Source organism: Petromyzon marinus, chromosome 27 (assembly GCF_048934315.1).
Source record: "Petromyzon marinus isolate PM22_M1 ecotype Great Lakes invasive population chromosome 27, UKy_Petmar_22M1.pri1.0, whole genome shotgun sequence".
NCBI lineage: Eukaryota > Metazoa > Chordata > Hyperoartia > Petromyzontiformes > Petromyzontidae > Petromyzon > Petromyzon marinus.
The window spans coordinates 6,357,803-6,380,633 of record NC_133693.1 but is presented as its reverse complement, the minus strand read 5'-3'; the positions used below and the strand labels follow the sequence as shown (position 1 = coordinate 6,380,633).

General features: G+C 49.1%; 1 protein-coding gene across 6 annotated transcripts; it reads right to left on the bottom strand.

Moving 5' to 3' along the window:
- Window positions 1–355: 355 nt before the first annotated feature.
- LOC116946607 (acyl-protein thioesterase 1-like) lies at window positions 356–20,971 on the bottom strand. 6 transcript variants are annotated; one of them, XM_032961680.2, is made up of 9 exons: window positions 20,699–20,967; window positions 10,647–10,678; window positions 7,318–7,383; window positions 5,236–5,283; window positions 4,390–4,460; window positions 3,510–3,583; window positions 3,159–3,260; window positions 1,820–1,990; window positions 356–1,237 (listed from the first exon to the last, which is right to left on the bottom strand). In XM_032961680.2, exons 1-9 carry the CDS (start codon window positions 20,765–20,767, stop codon window positions 1,184–1,186), a joined length of 687 nt encoding a protein of 228 aa, XP_032817571.1. In that variant the 5' UTR covers window positions 20,768–20,967; the 3' UTR covers window positions 356–1,183. The 6 variants fall into 6 exon arrangements, with proteins under 6 accessions (XP_032817571.1, XP_032817573.1, XP_032817569.2 ...); XM_032961682.2 differs by lacking the exon at window positions 3,159–3,260 and having other exon boundaries at window positions 20,699–20,969; XM_032961678.2 differs by lacking the exon at window positions 10,647–10,678 and having other exon boundaries at window positions 20,699–20,969.
- Between the last annotated feature and the right edge of the window lie 1,860 nt (window positions 20,972–22,831).

Here is a 22,831-nt window from a genome sequence, read left to right as displayed (position 1 = left end):
GAGGGGGCACACCTCCAAAACTATAACAGTCCCCCAAAAACTTAATCCGGGCTTGCCCGATGAAAAACACAATTGGTCCGTGTGGCAAAACATTAACGATTGCGTGACATCGCACGTGCTGATACGTTTTTGAATTCTACATTCTACTTGGAAATGCTGTAATTTCCTGTGGACGACTCACTTCCTGTTGACCTACCCACCCCACCCCCCCTCTCTTTGATTGGTCACAGCTGTGTATAAATTGAGGCTGGTGAAACAAGAAGGAAGCAGTTTCCACAAGACCTCCAAACAGCGGGATCATAGGTCCTGAGCCGGATCCCTAAACATGGCTTTAAAGCTGCAATTGAAAACTATACATCGGCAATTACATGTTTTATTACATCGATCATAAATTACTGCAGCGCAAGTGTGGGATATAAAAGTAGAATCCACAGACGAGCCGTTAATAATAAGAAGCCTTGAGGCAGCGTATAAAAGTTATTTAAATAAAAGTCCTATTCATGCCACTACTGATCAGAGCTAAGATCAAATCAACGCTTGTTTGGGCACCGTGATGATGTCACCTATGTTTTGTCATTGACGAAATTCTACAAAACTACATTGGGTCTACGACATCTTCCCAGCCACTACTAGACCGAGGTCGAGGCGGGCGTCCCTCGCTTACAAAAAGCCGCATCATAAATAGAAACGCGTGCTAATAAAACGCACAAACCTCCGGGTGTCATTACAGCAAAGTCCGTGTAAAATATCGCAAAGCTATATAAAAAAAAATTGCGTTTAATTCGGGAAAGTAAAAAAACAGGAGTCGTTTTTCTCCTGTTCCCGCGGGGGTTAGGGGAGTTTGGGATAAATCACGGAGCGCTAAGCTGGCACCGCGTGGGATATATCTTCAGGAGGTCCGGTCCCCGGGATAGCTCCGGATAAAACGAAGCCCTGGGAAACAAACTGCGCGGTCATGTCTTGACTGCAGGAATGTGACGTCGCTTATAAATATTTTCTCGTCAAATTCTATCGTAGATTTTTTATTTAATGTATATTTTTTTTTTAGGCTGGAATATGTGAAGCCCTCTCGTTTCGTTTTGCCTTTCAGGCTTGTGAAAACAAATATCAATAACGACGATTATAATTATAACAGTAATAATAATAACAACAGTGTCCACTCCCAAACAAAAGTTGGCCGCTCCTAGTTGCTGTCGGGGACTTGCGTTTCGAGGAATTTTTTGACGTCAATCATCTCCTAATGGGACACAAGGGGAAAGGGAAGAGAAATAATCACAATCGCTCAGTCATTAATCAAACATTTAGGGCCCGATCTACACGTCAGTGAAAGTGGGGGTTCTCTCATCAGACTTTTGGCTGCAATGTAATAATCGAATGGAACGTTGAGTGTGAGCGAGTGATTGAGCAAACGTGAGAGGGAGCGAGGGAGTAAATGAACATTCACGCGAGAGAGCGACACACTAAGCCATCGGAAGATGGCTTAGCCAATCGCCACTCTCACCACCTCTTGCATGGATGGGAGGGATTGCTCAAACAAGAGTCTGGGTGAGCGGGTGAGCGAATGAATGATCGATGATGAGGGTGGGTGAGCAAATGAGCAATAGTGCAAGCGAGTGACTGGCCGATCGTGAGAGACAGCGAGCGAGCTTGATCACGAGAGTGGGCGAGTGAACGAGCGCTCTATCTATCAACGAGTGAGCGAGCGATTAAGCCGCCGCCGCCACCGCCGTCGGACAATCGTTTGGTCTCGTGCGTGCGTGAGGGGGGGCTCGCTACCCCCCCCCCCGGTCCCCCGCTCCACCCCACTCCCCCCCCACACCTCCTGCGTGGACGAGTGTCCCAGGCCACGGTACGTCTTGAAGGTGACGGCGTCGGGGCCCAGGAGAGAGCGCAGCTTGTCGGCCGTGAGCTGCCCGAAGAGCGGTGGCACCAGAACGTCCGCCTCGCCGTGGCACTGCAGCACCGGCACGCCGGCGTGCGTCCCGTCCGACTGTGGCCGCCAAACCAAAGGACAAAGATGCCGTTGGCGCAAGTTGCTGTCAGCGAGCAACTAATGAAGGTCGGAACTGTGCACCTAATCTCTTATTTTATTCGTATGGCTGATATAGACGCAGAGCTACAAAACTACAATTTCACATCCAGGTGGTCAAGCCAGATAACCGCGTCAGGAGTAGCCGAGTGTATCGCTGCGATGTCTCCTTCGTATTTGTGGATCGGGCATTGCGTCTGTTGTGGATGACCACAGTCGCACACTGGAAAGTTTTTTAATTTTCCATTTGTGCAGCATGGTTTATACGGATGCAGATTAGGGTAGGCCATGACCTTCGTGGATGATAAAAACCAGGGACTTTCTCTGTTGAGTCATTCACAATAGGGAGCCACAGGCGCACCTAATGAGCAAGGCGGTTTGGACCGCACCAACATCTGCCCGGCCACATTTTGTCTCCCTAGTGCTGATGACGTTCCCAACACACCGCACGAGGTGTTAATGTGCAAGGCTGAGTCGACCTAACTGTAGAAACAAAGACAAAGATCCCCCGTGTAGCCTTGAGCAAACTGTCGAGGCAAGTGCCGCTAGCGGAGCACCTGTTAAAATCGGCACGGCACATGAGGGGTCGGTGTGGCCAACACCATGCCCAGCGCTTCCTTTGTCCCGCCAGTGCCGATGTTTACACCACAGCTACTCAACCTCGCAGAGGCCCAGGGGACTGGTTGAAATATTTCGCTACCGTTATTGGTCACGAGCAGGAGTTTCGAAGTAGTCTATTCGCCGCCGGGCTCGTAGCGCAGTGCGCTAACCGCTGCGCCACCGCTCGCCTGACGACCGCACACGTACGGACGCAAGCAAGAACGAAGGTCCCCCGTGTAGCCGCTAACAGACTGTTGGGGCAAGCGCTGTTTGCGAGGTGTGCATGGTGCACGAGGAGGCGGTGATGTTGACACACTGCACCAGGCACTCACAAAACTTACCACGTACGGTAATTGTGTTTGACGGTGGCGATGGCGGTGATGTTGGCGGCGGTATCATTGGTGGGGATACTGGTGATGGTGGTGATGGAATTGGTGATGGTGATATTGATGATTGACGGTGTTGGTGCTACTGATGATGGTGGCGATGGTGGTGTTGGCGATGGTGGTGTTGGTAATGAGGGCGCCACCTGTGTGAACGAGTCTCGGAGGGGCAGCCAGCAGCTCAGAGCCACCACCCCGCCCAGTTTGTGCCGACTCGTGAGCGCCGTGTAGAGAGACAGAGCGCCGCCCTTACGCGCAGCACAACGCACGTCATTGCACACCGCAACACACGCACACACGTACGTCACGCCAAGCGTGCATCTTGACACGCGCGTCTCGAAATAAGCGTCGCAGTGGGCGCGACGGGCGGCGTCTAACGCACGAGGCACGTGTGGAAAGTGAGACGTCCTCGTGGTGCTGAAGAAAGCTCGTGAGCGGGAATGAGAGCGCAGATAAGGTGCGCGGGGGGTGGGTGGGTGGTGGGACGGCTGCTGTACCTGTGAGAATCCGGCCAGTACGATGCGGTGAGACGGGATCCCAGCTTTAATCTCCTGTTCTATCAGACCCCGAACTAGAACAAACAAACACACAGACATATAGGGGGGGGGGGGGGGGCATGCACAACGATGAAGATTCCCTGTATAGCCTTAACATACTGTTGGGGCAAGTGCTACTAGCGAGCACCTATGAAGGCCGGTACAGTACACAAAGGGATGGGTGGGTCAGCACCACGCCCGGCCGCCTGTTACCCGAGTAGTGATGTTTGCACATTGCACCAGGCACTCATTTGAGGCTGAGTCGGCCTAGGGCAGGCCTAGGTCGAGTTCAAATATTCATCACTGGTGTTGGCCCTGAACGGGCCGAAAGGGTTCATAACGCAACGTGCTAATAACCACGCTGCCGCTCCCCACAAATAGTCGTACACACACACATACACAATCACAGCCACATTGCCGATCCACTGTGCCATCAAACACAGCTTAAGGCAACGTCCAGACAGGAACCCAGCGCTCGAGTGATACTCGGGCTTTGCCCCTGCGCCTCATTAACCTGTCAACCACTCGCCGCACACATTCTACACGAGAAATCCATCGTAAATATTATTATTATTGTGAATTGGAAAAGGAGCTGTGAATTTACATTAATCAACAGCGAAACGTCGTACTCAAATTGTAAATATTGTGGGTCTATTCTCCAACACGCCGGGTGTGCTGAAGTAGTTTTGTTTACATGACAAAATTTGGTTGTGTCGGGTGGTGGTGGTGGTGGTGGGTTAACGACACAATTATATTTACGCGATCTAACCAAAAAACATTTTACTATGAATAATGTTGGTCGCAAAAGCCTACGCGCTAAACATTCATGATTAAGACGAACCGGTCTCGGCCGCTCTCTTGATCCCATCCTCGTCCTCCGATGCGTCAGGGCTCAGGCCGATGATGTCGAACCTGTGCCAGGGATCATAATTTGAGAGCCAAAGGTAACTCACCGGCGAAAAGGTCAAAGGTGACGGACTCCATTTCAATTCACACATTTGTCACACAGATTGCTTTAGATTCATAGACACAGGGGGGGGGAAACCACAGACTAAGAGGGACGTCAGCCGTAAGAACCGGCACCAACAATATTACCCAAGCTCTGTGGCCCCTACATTGGGATGTTTGGCCAACAATGAGTATTTACGAGTGTGGCAGGAGCGCCCGTAGTAAAGCCACAAGTGCGAGGGAGCAACACTCTATCCCCCCCTCCCACCCCCATACAAATTGGAGATTAATCCGCGAGGTCTGCTGCCATCTCCTGGCGAGCCAGGGTGGCTGCTGGATTCAGACCGTGAACCTCTTGCAACGGGCGGTGAATGCGCTACTGCTGGCCCACGTTGAGTGTGTGTGTGTGTGCTTTTGTGTTTGCAGGGAGCGATAGTGTAACAGTTAGCATGCTGCACTACGAACCCGGCGACCCGAGGTCGATTCCCGCTCATGGCCAATACCAGTGACGATTATCTGAACCGGTTCAGGTCTCCCTTAGGTCGACTCAGCCTCAAATGAAGATCTGGTGCGGTGTGTAAACATCAGTACTGGGGAGACAAAGACGGCCGGACGTGGTGCTGGCCAACCACCTCCTCGTGTGCCCGTGCAGCCTTAATAGGCGCTCGCTAACAAGAGTTTATTAAGGTTCTACGGGGGTTTTTTGTCTTGTTGCTGTGTGCCGCGTATCCATGCTTACCAAGACGGCATCATCTGTCGCAGGTTGAGCGTGACCGGCATGAGAGGTCTGCGAATGAAAGAAGAAGATGACGAAGAAACAGAATAAGAAGAAAAAAAATATAATAACACGAACAACGTTATCATGAAGCCACTCGTAACAACGACGACAACGAATTCAATTTCAATGTGCACAGCGTCCACATGCAAACAGCATCTCAAGGCACTTAAAAATAATTGCCAGACAACTAAACGAGGGTAAGGTGATCAGAGCAGGGAAACACGGGAGAGAAGAGAGACACCAAGCAAACCGAGACCCAGCACCAACATCAACGACAACAACCAGTGCAATGATCATATCCCCAGGGGCAGCCGGGATAGCCGGGGCAGCACTAAAGAGTCCAGGCGGTGGCAGAGGTTGGCAGTATCCAAATTATATTAAATCTAAATATATTATTTCATTCCATTTGTAGATTGTAATTGGTATCTTCATTACACACCTCAATGTAATTGGTAACCTATCCACATTACACTTCTCTAGTAGTTTGTAATTTTAATGTGTTTTGCCCATCTCTGCTAAGGATATCCTTGGGGGGGGGGGGAGGTGGCCGGATCCCATTCACCACTGAGTCTCACGCTTGCAAGCCACCCCTGGGCTCCCGGACACAGCCAGTCAGAATCAGAATATTTATTTATCCTGGAGGAATCCGATGAGCTATGAAGCTCTTTTCCCACAGATGTCCACTAGCCGTTAATCTCAATCGTGACCATTCAACAGGGAGCTCCCCGCTTGCGGTTCCTTCGGCCTGAGTACACACGGTTCTACTTCTAACAACGCATACGGTTGAAAGTTGCCATCCTCAAACGTTGAGAAAACTACAGTAAATATCGGAGTGAGACCGTAACTTTACGCACAGACCAATATCGTACACTCTCTTACTCGCTCGGGAGTTACGATAAAAATCCCATCTTGGGACAAACTTAGGACATTGTTGCGATGTCGCAAGTTGGGTTTCTGGTTTTCCTGATTCCAAACCGACCAGGTCGGGTGGTGTCGCAGTTACACCAGAACCGAGGACCTGGGTCAAGATCTGTGCGTATAGAATAAACTACAGTAGAACCTAGGAGATCGAACGCACCAGAACTCGAACAAATCGGTGTTCGAACGATATTTCAGAACGTTTTTTGCCCCGGAAAGCGAACGAAATTCGGAGGTCGAACGGGCAATCGCGACTTGAAAGAACCTGTACGGCTGAGACGCGTGTGGGCAGCAGCGTGCATGACGCTTGCCCAGACAAAGGTTTTACCTCCTCCTCACCACCTTCCACTCAAGCCATCAACTCTCCTTACTACAGGCAAAGTGAAGTTACATTTTCATTTATTTCATTTATTCCATATATTTATTAATTCAATTTATTTGTTGTTTCTTGTTTTTTTTTGTATGATTTTATGCATGTACTTACTGTAAACTTCGTGTAAAACTGCTTTATAATGAGCGCTTTCTTGTGTCTGGAACCAATTAATGTCATTTACATAAATTCTTATGGGGAAAATTAATTCGGTGTTCGAACAAATCAGTGTTCGAATGGCCTTCTGGAACGAATTAAGTTCGATCTCCGGAGTAGCACTGTATTTAACTATTTTAACCAAGAATCTCAGCACTCAACTTGATCTGGAAGAACGCTGGCGAACAGAGTGGAACAACGCAAACGTGCAGAATAAACGATTAAACTAAACTCTTTTTTATTTTACCAGGTGAGGCCCACTGAGCTATGAAGCTCTTTTTCAGAAGTGACCTGGCCACAAATAATCGCTCAACAAAGTGGCTTATCATGTGGAAATTTATAGCAGCCAAACGCATTTTTATTCTAAATGTGGAGGGAAAAATGGGAGGACCCGGAGAAAAATTAATGCGACCACGGGGCGAGACACGAAAACTCCAAATATACAGGCGTCAGGGTCGGGATCGAATCCATTACCTCTTGCATACCAGGAGAGTCAGTTAACATCTTGCCATGGCGCCCATACAGAGGGACACCTGTGGGAGAGGGCAGGCAGAGGGGGAGGGGCAGGGGGGGGCGGGTGCTGCCGAGACATCACTCACGCGTGTGGGCAGACGTATTTGATGTGCGGCGACTTGAATTCGGACAGCACCTCCGCCCAGCCGTGGCTACCAAAGGAAGAAGAAAACAGAGGATGTCCATTTAAGGCAAACACACTACCAACCCCGCTGGGTGACTGCTGTCAGGAGGCCATGTGGCAGCACTAAAGCAAGTAGGTCTACGGTCAATCTGAGGGCTGGGGGGGGGTTGAGTAAAATTGGCAATTTGTGCCGGGCTTCACACAAAAGAGGGCCTCAAAGTAGCCATGTAGATGGTGGAAGGGGACACAACTCAGTGTTCTGCACCAGGCTTCTCGATGGCACCGAGTGGATATCGTGAACCCATCTGTGTGGAACTTTGAGTGCTCGCCGCTCATATGCATGGCGATTTTTCTCCGGGTACTCTGGTTTTGTTTAATCTTTCACGAAGGAATTGGCCAAATATTCCAATGCAGGACCTTCCTGATTTTTTTTAATTTGAGACCCATTGAGGCTTTCGTGGGTCAAGGGAAATATTTTTTTTCCTGAATGTCAAAGTGAATCCCTACTTGGTGGTGCACGTCTCTGATGGCTGTCCTGAGCCAGCGGTAGAAATTCCACATTCTCATGGTGGGATCCCTTTGCAGAATGATCATTCCTGACAACCCCGCTCAGAGTGGTGCAGTGTCAGTTTGTACCCATTTTAGCCACTCTAAACGGATGATGAGGATGATGATCGTAGCATTAGTGGATGATGATGATGATGATTATTTACAATATGACAAAGATGATTAATATTCTGATGATGGATGGATGTTTATTCACTATTGATAATGCTGAAAATGGTTATTCATGATGATGCATAATGATTCAACAATAATCGTTCCGATGATGGTGATGATTCAATGATGACTAGCCATGATGATTCTGATGAAGATGATGACGAAGATGATGATGTTGATTCAGCAATGATTATCTTAATGGCAAACAGGTCAGGAGTTGCTTAACTGTTGACCAGGTCTTGAACCCGGAACCTCTTGCCCAGGGGCTCTGCTGTTCCACTACAGCTTTGTAATTAACTTTGTAACTATGTTGCAGACAATGATACTCAGAAGACAAAGATCTCCTGTGTAGACTTAACAGACTGTAGGGGCAAGTGCTGTTAGCGAGCACCTACGGAGGCCGGCACGGCACGCAAGGAGCGTGGGCGGCTAGCACCACAACACCTGGCCGCCTTTGCCTCCCTCGTGGCGATGTTTACACATAGCACCAGGTACTCATTTGAGGCTGAGTCGACCTAGGGGAGGCCCAGGACCGGTTCAGATAATCATCACTGGTGGAAATTTAACTCGGGTCGCCGGGTTCGTAGCGCAGCGTAGCGCTAACAACTACACTACCGCTCCCCACCTGAGAAGACAAGCGCGCACACGTGTTAAACCCGATTCCATTCTCAACAAATTCAGGTTATGTAGATCGAGAGTTCAAATGAACCCACACATTCAAATGTAATAGATTTTGATCCAAACAATTTTCCCTGTGTTCATATTTGTGGAATGTAAATCCCCACATGCCACCGCCTGTGCTCAGATGAATGGATAGAGGCTCGGTGTGTAGCTTTGAGCACCAGCCCCTAATCATATTACCTAAAGCAGATTAGTGGCGCAGAGGCTCCAGCCATCCACAGTAGCAGGGGTAGTAATCTCGCCATCGTACACACAGCGCCATGACTTTGCGCGTGTGTACTGTGTGTACTGTGAGGTGAGTGCGTGTGCTGTGTGTGATGTGTGCGCCGAGTGTGATGCGTACTGTGTACCATGTGTGCGGTGTGTGATGTGCGCGTCTGTGTGCTACGTGACGTGTTCGACTGCGTCGTTCACTGTGCGGTTGGTATGTGTACCATGTGTGTATATTCCGTGTGTACTGTGTGTATATTCCATATGCATTGTGTGCTGCACAGTGTGTGCGGTGCACACTCGCTGTACCACGTGGTTCGATTAAACCCTGGAGTTGGTATCTCAATTGAGCCACACACAGCGTTTGGAGCTTTATATCCATGGTATTGGTTATAAGCCTGTAACAATTCCACCTATTTATCCACAAATTCTGAAAGAGTCTAATGCGAGTACTCAAGAGGGTGCTGCTGCATCGGGATGTTCGTCCGACTAGTGTGAAAGGAAACTGAAGAACCTGGAGAAAACCCACCATGCCTCGGGGTTCCGACAAAGATCTTGGGCCGAACAACTGGTCCAGAACGCGGCCGCCACAATGCCCAAGCAAGCTTCATCCCGTGAACACATTACCATCCCTATAATACAATCTCTGCATTGGCTTTTAATAAAATTTCGCAGACAATTTCAAGTAGTGCTGCGATCATACAAGGACTTAAATGGCCTCGCGCCATTTTACATTCAACAGCTGAAACACCTGCGCGTACCGTCACTACCTCTCCGATATGCTGGTTGATATCTGCTCCACATACCGAGAACTAGACTGCACCTAGGGTGACCGAGCTCTTGCATGCGCTGCGCCAAGACTACAGAATGCCCTCCCCACAAGTGGTGACACAGGCGAGCTCATTTGCCCCGTTTATGTCTTCTCTCAAGACTCAGCTGTTTCGCCTGGCCTACACTTCCCATGTACGACCAGTGGACTCTGGGCTTTGTGGTATTTATATTTCCTAACTTTGTGCATGGCGCACTGAGATTCCTTGATGAATCGCACGGACAGGTGCATGAACCCATTTGCTGTACTGCCTGCGGGTGCCACAAATCGCCGCGTGATCTACCATCCCTGTCCCGCGGTGGCTAACGGACGTGCATCGCTGGCGCCGCCGCCGCCGCCGCCACACCTGGCTCATCCGACGAAGGGGACTCTCGTGGTATCAAATCGAATTTCTTTAGAACCGATTTCTGCATTCAGTTTATTGTCCTTCCCCCGCACCTCCGATCGGCACAGTTGGCTACATACGTACATACGAATCTTGAGCACATTCGTAGCAAATTTGTGCCATCCTGCTTTTCACAGACGGGCACCGGTAGTAGTCTCACGGTAGCAGTCGCACGACTGACGGTGCCACGTGGCTTGACCCGACTCGGTAATCTTTTGCGAGGAATGTTCAAAACTGGTGGGAAATGGACAGTGAAGCCGGCACGCACACGCCATTTACTCTATTTTTTTTCGAGCAAATGCCACAGGGTGAAAGTAGACCGCGCGGCATTAACCAGGGGTGGTCGCTGGGCTAGAACCGCGTGAACTTCTGCAACAAGCGGAGGACGCGACACCGCCCGGCGGTATCATTGTTGTGCATTATTGATGATGACGGTGACGATGGCAAGACGGCGTTTGCCACGTACCCTGTGTCTCCAAGGCCATGGAGAAAAATCACCTGGAAGAGAACGGGGGGGTGGGGGGGGGGAATGGAAGGGAAAAAACGTGACGTCAGAAGTTTCGGTGGAAAAGAACTCGCGATGGACGAACGCACCGATGATCATTCCCTTCCCCGTCGCTCGCTCAAAAGCTCCAACAATAAAATCAACAACTTGCGATTGTAATGCGGCGAGAACGTAACAAAACGCCGTCTCGGAGTACAGAAATACACACGGAGAGCGGGAGGGAAAGGGCGAGTGACAGAGAAAGTGAAGGAGAGAAAGGAAGTAACTCACACACCCAAAGCACGCACTCGCTTACCTACCCACTCGCTGAATCACCCACACATGTACCCACTTACTCAGAAACCCACAAACCATCTAATTTATATCCTTCTGTGAATGTACATCAAGGAAATGTGCCAAATGGGGTTTTTTTTCTTTTTCCGTGTTCATCCGTGTTGCTTACTTGACGAAACGCTAACGGTGACGAACGCCGACTACCAACGCTCCCAATTCCACTGCCGCTCGGCCGATTCTTTTGCCTTTCATTTCCCCGGAACAGGGTGACTTTCATAACACGGAGCAACGTTCACCAGCACCACATCCCGTAGTGCCATCACACAGCCCACGACCCATCACACAGCCAACAGCCCACGACCCTTCGCACAGCACACGGCCCATCAAACAGCCCACGACCCATCACACAGCCAACAGCCCACGGCCCATCAAACAGCCCAAGGTCCTTCGCACAGCCCACCAAACAGCCCACGACCCATCACACAGCCCAATGTCCTTCGCACAGCCCACGACCCATCACACGGCCCACGGCCCATCACATCCCATGATCCAGCACACATCTCGTCGTCCAACCAAATTAAGTGAAAAACCAGTCCAGTCAGCAATGTGTCATTATTATTGTTTTCGGGGGCACCGCGGTGGCGAGATGTTAACTGCCTCGCCTGGTATGCAGAAGGTCATAGGTTTGATCCCAACCCTGGCACCTGCATATTTGGAATTTGCATGTTCTCTCTCCCCGTGGTCACGTGGATTTTTCTCCGGGTCCTCCGGCTTTACCCTCCACATTCAAGAACATGAGTTTAGAGTATTTGGCTGCTACAAATTTCCATATGATAAGCCACTTCATTGAGCTATCAGTTGTGGCTAGGTCACTTCTGAAAAAGAGCTATATAGCACAGTGGGCCTTACCTGGTAAGATAAAAAAGCTAAATAGGTAATTAGTAACCATATTGAGACCATCAGCTAACTGAAATCGAGAACCTAATTCGATCAAAGGCGACCGAAACCCAGATCTGAAACCTTGGAACTCAGTGGTGGCGGCTCGGAATCTCCAACACGGCCATTATGAACACCCAGAGCCAGGCCAACCACCTCTTGAGGGAGCACAATAAACTAAACTATACGCACGTTGATTCTAAATGTGGAGGGGAAAACTGGAGGACCCGGAGAAAAATACACGTGACCGCGGGGAGAGACACATGCAAACTCCAAATATATAGCGGGCATCAGGGTCGGGATCGAACCCATGACCTCCTGTATACCAGGCGAACATCTGGCCACATGTAGGCTCGCCATCCGAGTAGACGACCGGTGTGGGTGCCGCCCCTCCCCAGCAGAGCCCCACGGCTCGACACGGCGCTCGAGCCGTCTCTGACCGCGGCACGGCAGGCTCTCCGGTGAATTATCGCGATTACAAAACCATCCGTGCGGGTAACGAGAGAAAATTGCAGTGGCTCTCCATCACGACGCAGTAGAAAATGAGACGTGTATTTCAGAAACGGGGCCTGTGGGTGGGCGGGTGGGCGGGTGGGCGGGCGGGCGGGCGGTTCTGGGCCGACGACGGTGAGAATTTATGACCATTACGAGCGTCGTCCAGGGTCGGCGGGGACGACCGTGATGAGGAAACATAAATAGGCTCGGCTCTGTCCCTCCACTGGACAGTAACAGCCACAAGGGCTTTCATTCATTGCCCCCCCCCCGTCCCCCGCCCCCCCCCCGAGTATTTTCCAGCTGCGTGCGTAAAACGTGGCGTTCTCCGTGCTCCAGTGCTTAATTTGCAGTGCGCGCAATATCGGAGCAGTGACCAAAAAAAAAACGTAACACGTCTGACGATTGTATAACGATCGGGTATATAAACACACTTGAATGGAGTTCGACAAACGTCCCAATATAGGACCACAGAGCTTGGGAAATTGTTGGCACCGGTTGTGGCTGCTTTTCCGCTAGTCTGTGGTTTCCCGTGCCTCCGAACCATTCTCTTGCTGACAGAGTGAACGAAAACTACGCACCACATTTTCATAAATTATTGTTATTACATTGTAGCTCCACCTAAAAACATTTAGGGCGGACACCTAGTCTGGCTCAAGCAAGCACTCTGAAAACACTGCCTTAGGGTCTCACGAGTCATGTTCTCAGGGAGTGCAAGGTCATTGCTGTGGGAGAAACCAAGGGCTGATCGCGAACATTGATGCATGACATCTTCGCCTGGCATGGAGAGGCATGAGTGCGCAGCGTCACTGCCAACACGGTCAAAGTGTGCCTGAACACAAGGCACGCGGGCCGGACACGACCCCGCAAAAATCATTTATTATTTAAACTAAATCAATGTTATTTTATTTTATACCTACGTGACTTTACCGAAAGAACCAAAGAGTATGGATTCCTGCAGTCACGAAAGCTTCAAATCAAGATTAAATAAATGTTTCTCTATTTTTTTCTTTTTACCATGTCAGGCCCACTGAGCTACATAGCTCTTTTTCAGAAGCAACCTGGCCATCACAAATCATAACCCAACGAAGTGGCTTATCACGTGTACATTTATAGCAGCCAAATACTCTAAACGCACGTCGTTTATAAATATGGAGGGAAAACCCGGAGGACCCAGAGAAAAATCCACGCGGCCACGGAGAGAGAGAGAGAACACGCAAACACCAAATATACAGCAGGCATCAAGGTCGGGATCGAACCCATGACCTCCTGTATACCAGGCGAGGTAGTTAACATCTCGCCAATGCGAATAGTTCATGAGAATTATTCCGAGTCGCAGGAACCACAGACAAGTGGGAGGGCAAACTGAACCAGTGCCAACAATTGCCTAAGCTCTGTGGCCATACGTTGGGACATTTGGCCAACTCCACAAACTAGCGTTTATGCATGTGTGAGGAGACCAGAATAACCGAAGGGATAACACTGAAAGCCGCTGAAAATATGGATTTTAAAATATAATTTGCTGTACTGCCAGCTCCTAGCCACCTTGCAGCCCTGTGGACTTGGGAGCTCTGCAAATCTCCATCTGATCCACCAACCCAATTCTGGCGAATTGCCCGATGATGCTGGATGTATTTACCAGCGAAACGTCGTACTCAAACTGTAAATGTGGATTAACTCTTCAACACACCGGTGGGCTGAAGTAGTGAATTATTTGTCTTTTGTCAACGTGACACTTTTTTTTTTGCTGATTGGCCGTGTCGGGTGGTGGAGGGTTACGACACATTTATAAATAAACGCGATCTAACCCAAAAAACCTTTATTATGAACCCTTGCCTCCAAAATGCTGAAACACAGCCATGCGCCACAATATTAAGTTGAATACATGTGCACGTATTTGCACATCCACTGCTTGATGAGGTGCCTCCCTACGCCATAATGTGAGTTGCGGAGGGGGGAGGGGGGGGGGTTAATTGACCGTACTTCACCAAGCTGGTCAATGCGGACTGGCGAAGGAGGCGAGCAATGGATCTGACAACAATGGATGTTGCTGCACCGCCCAACCGCTGCCCACCGCGTAGCCTGTGGCAACCTGGCACGCATGGTGCTCACCCATCCAAGCGCTGTCGGGGCTCAACCCTCTCTAAGATTCCAGAGAAATTACGAGATGGTGCGATTCAGTTACAGGCGCGCTGTTGTCAAACACGGTCAGTGTTCACGTGTCACCAGTGTCTTCTCCATTTCAGGGTGTAGCGCAACAACAACAAAAACTACCGACAAAAATATTACTTAGGCACTCTCCGGATTGCTTACGGCGAGGGCCCATACGAGGTTAGCCACACACAAACATAAATAGTGAGCGGTTAAATGACGAGCGTTATTTATACAGTAGCGTCATTCACAAAAAAAAATCGCATTTCGCAACCTTGCACAAATTGCAACACTCAAGAAAATGTATATAGATTAAGATGCTTTCAGCCGAATTAATGAGCGTTTATATACACGCCGGAGTAAACTGGAATACCCGGAGAAAACCCACGCTTGCGAGGGAGCAACACTATCCCATACAGAAGCGTCAGATGATAGGAGTCCACACTTTGCTCTACCGCCTTCTCCGGACGAGCCAGGGTAAGAGGCTCCTCCTCGACGTCCATGGAAAGGAAGTTTCACAACATTTGTGCAATGCACAAACTCTCGCCTCCCCAGGGTTGGATTACAGGCGTGTGCGTAGCCACCACCATGCCAATGATCAGATCGCATTGAATTGGCCAAATCTCGTCAGATCTCTGAGGCTAGGCAGGCTTGAGGCTGGATAGTGCTTGTATCGGTGACCACCGTGAATATACTGGTGCTGTAGGAGCTGTGGGCAAGAGAGCAGTGTAGCAAGATCCACTGCTGTGCCACGCGATGCTCCCCAATCTTTACCAACCCGCGCTGACAAGCATTGCAGCATGGTCGACTATCCCCTATGGCTCATATGGCACGGGGAATCCTTCTTTCAGAAACGGTTCAACCTGCAGAGACAAGATCCCCCAAATAGCCTTTTACGCGCTGTTCGGGCAAGTGCCGTTAGCGAGCGCCGATGAAGGCCGGCACGGCACACATTAAGGGGGGTTTGTGTGGTCAGTACTATGCGGGGCCGCCTTTGTCTCCCAGAAGACTTATGTTTACACACCGCGCCAGGCACTCATTTATGAGTCTACCCAGGGGATGCCCGGGACAAGTTCACATATTTGCCACTGATGTAAGCCGTGGCCTTGAATGGAACTGAGGTCACAGGGTTCATAGCGCAGTGAGCTAAGCACTACACTACCGCTAAAACACAAATTATTGTGTATTAATACTGAATGTGCTTTGGTCTTAAGCGAAATCGTTTTTTGTTGATGCCTATTTTTTATCTAACCTACCAGTTTTCAAAACACATTTCACTCAATGATAATTGTTTGTTTACCCTTTTATCTGGCAACAAAACTGACACCTTTTTTACAAGGAGTCATGTTTACATTGACCACGATACTTGCGGTCGGAGCGCAAACCCCGAGCTCTCATATTCTGATGGTGCATTGTCTTTGAGTTGTGCGCCTTTTGGCGTCTTCTGGGCCAACACCATGTGAGACGAGGCTCTAAAGAAAGCTGTCTCAGGTGTGGACCAATCAATTTCAAGGACAGTGCATACATTATCAGAGTTGTTGTTTTTTGTTTGCGTTCCGACCGCAGGTATTGTGGTCAAAGTAAACATGACTCCTTGTAAAAAAAGGTGCCAGTTTTGTTGCCAGATAAAAGGGTAAAAAAACAATTATCATATTTGGTTACTGGCAAATGAGGTTTACAATGGTGTAAATGCTTACCCTGAGCTCTCATACTCTGATGGTGCATTGTCTTTGAGTTGTGCGCCTTTTGGTGTCTTCTGGTCCAACACCATGTGAGACGAGGCTCTAAAGAAAGCTGTCTCGGGTGTGGACCAATCAATTTCAAGGACAGTGCATACATTATCAGAGTTGTTTTTTGTTTGCGTTCCGACCGCAGGTATTGTGGCCAATGTAAACATGACTCCTTGTAAAAAAAGGTGTCAGTTTTGTTGCCAGATAAAAGGGTAAAAAAACAATTATCATATTTTGTTACTGGCAAATGAAGCTTCCAATGGTGACATTTCGCTCAAATAAACAGCAACATTTTTTCTTTAGCTAAAAAAAACCCAAACCTAAATTTAAATTCAGTTATGGCCAAGAACGGTAGCCAGGATTGTAGCACAATTATTTACACTGTCCTCTTAATCAGCCTCATGCTCTTATTATCCTCTAAGACTAAATCAGCTCATGCAAATGTGAGCCCACAGTAGCCTGCTAAAAGTAGACCACCTCATCCGCGTTGCTTCCCCACCATTCCCACCTACGACCGCGATGTTTTGTAAAGTCCGCAATGGACGGGTTGAAAATTACTGGTGAAATGAAGCCACGGATGGGTTAGTGCACGCTACGTGCGTTTTTAAACTTCACCACCATCAGTTACGATAAATCCACTGCTGGATGAAGGGCTTCTCACACTGTGGGTGTCGTGGGGGTTATTTGACCATATTTCACCATGCTGGCCGGCACGGGTTGGTTAAGGTGGAGAGGCAAAGTGCAGCAATGCCGCTCTCTGCTGCTCGCCACGTAGTCCGGAAGCAGTCTATAACACCTGCTTCATGCAAGGTGGTCGCCCCCGGCATAATGTAGGGTCGATGTATAGGTGTGTGTGTGTGTGTCTAACCTCATATGGGCCATCAACTAGAAAAAGTCTACATGGTCTTCTTGTGGGTTTTTTTTTCAGGGATGTATCCGACAACAACAACGCGCTTTTGACCAAATGACTCGCAATGTGCCTAAAAATCCGACAGCTCTTGAATATGCGAGCACCGTGCACTGCAGATTGAATGTTAAACGCCTCTCCAAATTTTTAAAGACTGTATTGCTAATTGTTTAAGCAACAACCGATGAGACGTGAAGAGAAGCTAATATACAGTTTTACAAAGTGTGCCTGGCAGGTCAGAGTAATAAGAAATCATTTAAGACGTGGTAACCGTGTGTGGGGTGAATATCTGAACCGACCCTGGGCCTTGGCTAGGTCGACTCAGCCTCAAATGAGTACTGTACCTGGTGTGGTGTGTATAAAACATCAGCCCTAGGGGAGACAAAAGCTGCTGGGCACGGTGTGAGCCAGCCACCGGTCACCTCATGTACCCATAACACATTCCTGCGGAGGGAGCTGGTAGGAACGTTGGGTTGCTCGGTCAATGGCCAGGGTCAACGGCGGCACCACGTGGTGTATTCCGCACAATATGCCCGACTGTGAGGGCGGGCACAAGCCGGCGTGAGTAGGTTAAACGTTGAGTTTTATAAGGGCACCACGGGGTGACCAGCCCCTCCTCACCCAGCCCCACCCCTCCAAACCCCTCCCCACCCTCCAATCCCCAACCAGCCCCTCCCCACCCTCCCCGCCCAGCCCCACCCTCCCCTCCCCACCCCTCCCATTTTTGGATGCACGACGGACGGACACAATAATCCCCTGTGGGCTGGTGGAACCAGGAGGTTCCTACCAGTATAACAGGTCCCTGCAGGGTGGGCTGGTAGGACAAGTCTCTGCGCTGTCTATTGCTGATTTTACACCCAACAGCACGAGATTTCACTTCGTTAAAGTATTGAAAGGGGACGGACGGACGGACACATTAATCTATTGCAGGCTGGTACACTCAGTTTACAACTTCGTTCCTACCAGTAATAGGTGCTGCTCGCTAACAGCACTTACACTAACAAGTCTGCTGGAGGCTATATACGATACGGGGAGGGGGGGTCTTTGTCTTAAATGTGTTGTTCAACCTTGTGTCGTTATAGAGAGTGTTTTCCAGCCGAGGCCGCACGTGGTACACAACCGCTCGTTAAGAAAAGGAAGCGCACTACGGAGTTCGACATTTCGGCTCGCTGATTAACTTATGTAAGCCACTGACGTCAATCGTTAATATTTAATTAGCGTTTGTGCTCGCACGGGTGCACCGAGTTAGTTATTAATCCAGGATAGAAACACGAAAAACACACGCGTGTTTCATACGCATAGGAATTAATAAAATAAAGTTATAGTGAAAAAATATATAAAGCAAACACGTGCGCATTGAGTCTCATTATACAACTCCATAGCTTGACTTGTAGCTTTCGTGACTGCAGGAATTCATATTCTTGGGTCTTTCGGTGAAGTCAAAGAAAATGACAAAAAAAACTACGATGTTTTGATCGCAACACACGCGGGCGGTCGTCTTAAGGGAAAAAAAGTCGTAGTTTTTTATATTCTTGGTTCTTTTATTATTTCCCTTCTAAGTGGCTTTACCTAAAGAACCAAGAATATGAATCCCTGCAGTCACGAAAGCTTTAAATCAAAATTCGTAGTTTTTTGTTATTTTCTTTGAACCTATCTACGTGACTTTACCGAAAGACCCCAGAATATGAACTCCATAGCTGGCAACCCATAGGGCATAGGCCATAGGGTTTACCCCGTATTCAGGTCCATACGGCGTACAGACGTTTTGAATACAGGCAACATTTTCTGTCCATTTGTTTGTGTTTCTCCCTTGTGATGGGACTTTGTAGGATGAACGTTGAGATTTATAAGGGGCACGGGGTGACCAATAAGGTCTGAATTGGTCTGTAATAAGGTAGGCACTGATAATGGGGTTGACAGGTTTGTAGTGATAATAATAGGTTTTTTCCCCTTTTTTCTGGCAACAAAAATGAAACCTTTTTACAAGGAATCATGTTTACATTAACCACAATACTTGTGGTCAAAATGCAAAAATACACACTCTGATCGTGTATGCATTGTCCTTGAAATTGATTGGTCCACACGCCAGAGACAGCTTTCCTTAGAGCCTAGTTTCACATGGTGTTCGACCAGATAACGCTAAAAGGCGCACAACTCAAAGACCAACGCACTATCAGAGTAATGAGGGCTCGGGGGGTAAGCATCTACATCATGAGGCCTCCTTTGCCAGTACCATAATATAATAATAGGTTTTTTCCCCCTTTTTTCTGGCAACAAAACTGAAACCTCAATCAATTTCAAGTACAATTCATACATTATCAGTGTTTTTTGTTTGCATTCTGACCGCGGGTATTGTGGTTAATGTAAACATGATTCCTTGTCATAAAAGGTTTAAGTTTTGTGCATAAAAACATGCGGTCAGTGACGGTCAAGGGAATGAAGTGGGTTGGTGAGACCATCCTCCGAGGAGATGAAGCGATGAAATGACCTCGTGTGCAGCTGGTGCTGGAGGGATTGCTTGGCTAGGCTCTCTCATCCAGCGGTGGAGTGATCCTGGCTGCTGCTGAGGATTATTTATGAGCATGCCTTGCGAAACATTTAACAACGTGAACGGCACATATTGCTGTAACGTCGCCACAACATGCGTCTGCATGAAATAAATTCGTGAGGCGCTCATACACAGTACATACATGGGTGGCCTTGAGCCGGTGATGGAAATTCCACGTGCATGGGTCAACCAATTCAAAAGAGGACTGCTTCAAATAAAGTGGTGCTCAATTTATCGACCCGAGAAAGGGGAGAAGATGATATGATGAGTCAACTCCCAGCCGGTATTAAACTCACCTCACTATCTATGACTACGCATATATTAAATATTAATCTACTATAACACTTACTGCATTGTCATTCGTGTCCTCTGTTGACTCGGCAAATCCCGAGTCTCGACACTCTTCCCTCAGGAGGGTCCTGCTACATTTCCGATGTTTGGCTAATTAACATTTTTTTTAAAGACTCCAACCAGACTTTGAATCAATAATATCTACGATCACGGCAGCAACGTTGCCTAAGACCGTAATTGCGGTTGTAGTCCGTGACAACATTTTACACGAACGTTCGTCACACACACGATCTCACAAAGACCGACAACAAACCGAACCCTCCCGTCGACTCACAACGGGCGAGGGGTTGGTGGACCACATCGTGAGGCTCTCACACATACATACACACATACACACACCCTCTTCTATAGAACCCCGCGGATCACACCGCGGGAGGTGAGCACGAGCCGCCACTCCATGTTACCCTGGCTCGCTCGCTCAACCACACTCGCTCAACCACGCTCGCTCAACCACGCCACGCTCGCTGAACCACGCTCCCTCAACCCCGCTCGCTCAACCACGCCACGCTCAACCACGCCACGCTCAACCACGCCACGCTCGCTGAACCAGGCTCCCTCAACCCCACCACGCTCAACCCCGCCACGCTTCTCAGCCCCGCTCGCTCGCTCGCTCAACTCCACTCACCGAGGCGGTGGCTCTCCTGGTCGCCGGTACGACGGCAGGGAGCGGCGCTGACATGTTATTGCCACACATACAAGACGCTTCGTTGATAAATCACTTCTCTTGTCACCGCGGCTATTGGGACGAGCAAGTCGCAATGTTGCTGTTATTGTTGTTGTTGTTGACAGCGCGCTCCTCATGCGCGCGCTCGTGCGAGTTCGCCGATAGAGCAGCGCGGCGAGTGATCTGCTGCCGTAAATTAACACAGCCCCCCTCCCCATCCCCTTCAGGGCTGTCGTAAAGTGTTTTGAAGCTCGTGTCGTAAAACGCTCACGTGACGCTGTTTACTGAGACAAGGTGGGGGTGGAGGGGGGGGCGGTTGTTGGTGTTGGGGGGGGGTAAGATGTGGGGGTAGCAGGGGCGTCACAAATCGGTGATTCCCGTAATCGATTAAACTGCGGAATCGATTTCATTCCTTCATGCGTGGAACACTGCATGCTGTTTACTGAGACAAGGTGGGGGTGGAGGGGGGTGGTGGTTGTGGCGGTTGTTGGTGGGTGGGGGGGTGGGGGTTAGGTGTGGGGGTAGCAGGGGCGTCACGATTCGGTGATTCCCGTAAACGATTAAACTCCGGAATCGATTTCATTCCTTCATGCGTGGAACACTGCAGGTCGATGCAAAATCGGAATATTTGTGCTGGAGGAATCCGATGAGCTGTAAAGCTCTTGTTTGCAGATGTCCAGCAGGGGTGGGTCAGAACGCTAGAACAACAAACAAAACCACGATAGGAGTTCAAAGTATAGGAAAGGTAAACAAATCGCTTCAACAATATTTACGACTATAATGAGCCCAAGAATGTCTGTGTATTCTTTGGGTCTTTGGGTAAGACCACGTAGATAGAAAAATAATGAGAATAAAAAAATAAGAATAATAAAAAAATCACAATATCACGACGTTTCGATCGCAACACAAGCAATCGTCATCAGGTGAGAGCTGCTGAAGCAGGAAAAAATAGAGAGTGTTTTAAAACGATGGACCCGATTTGAAATCGCGAAATCTCTGCAACCACGAACCGCCCATGAATGAAACTCGTACCCCGAGAAAGGGTGGGGCATAGAGAGGGCGGGGCACAGAGAGGGCGGGGCACATAGAGGGCGGGGCATAGAGTTTAAAATGATGACCGCTAGATGCCTCTCCCAGCGCACAAACAGCCACTAGCCTCAGTCATTCTCTAGATGGTGACCCCAGCACACAAACAGCCCCTAGCCTCAGTCACTCTCTAGATGGTGACCCCAGCGCACAAACAGCCCCTAGCCTCAGTCACTCTCTAGATGTGACCCCAGCACACAAACAGCCCCTAGCCTCAGTCATTCTCTAGATGGTGACCCCAGCACACACACAGCCCCTAGCCTCAGTCACTCTCTAGATGGTGACCCCAGCGCACAAACAGCCCCTAGCCTCAGTCATTCTCTAGATGGTGACCGCAGCACACAAACAGCCCCTAGCCTCAGTCACTCTCTAGATGGTGACCCCAGCACACAAACAGCCCCTAGCCTCAGTCACTCTCTAGATGGTGACCCCAGCGCACAAACAGCCCCTAGCCTCAGTCATTGGCAAGATGGTGACACCACCGCAACACAAGGGGCGTTTTGCGTTCTGCAGTTCAGCAAGACTGAATCCGTAATTGCGATGTGGCGTGCGTTTCAACGGCGTGTTGGCATCGATCCGCCAATGTCAAAGAGCATTCGTCGTTGGCACCGACAAATTTGAGGAAACGGGCTGCTGTTGATGTAAGGGGAAAAGCACAGGGCGACCACGCACCTCAGAGGAAAACGTGAGAAGAGAGGCGTTTGGGACGAATTCAACTACAGCAAGTGGAGGGCACATAGAGCATTTATGAAATGGTTAATAAAACTTGATAACTCATTAAACCGTTTGTAACTTTTTGTGCAATTGTAACATGTTGCCATCGTGAAATATACTGCTTTGAAATTGGGTTCATGTTTTTGAAACACCCTGTATATGGCGGGAGCGCTGCTTCGGCAGGGAATTATAAAGGTTTGAGATGGGTGTAGCCCAAGGGTCAGAGGGCGGGGCTAGAGATGAAATTTGCATGTAAATGTAAGATCGGAGAAATCTTGAAAAACTAAGCTGTGG

Coding starts and splice junctions, on each gene's coding strand:
- LOC116946607 (XM_032961678.2), bottom strand. CDS start 20,955: ATGGGGAGGGGGGCTGTGTTAATTTACGGCAGCAGATCACTCGCCGCG. Junction 7,384..20,698: donor CCAGGAGAGCCACCGCCTCG/GTGAGTGGAGTT, acceptor TTCCTTTGGTAG/CCACGGCTGGGCGGAGGTGC. Junction 1,991..3,158: donor TCCGAGACTCGTTCACACAG/GTGGCGCCCTCA, acceptor TGGCGGCCACAG/TCGGACGGGACGCACGCCGG.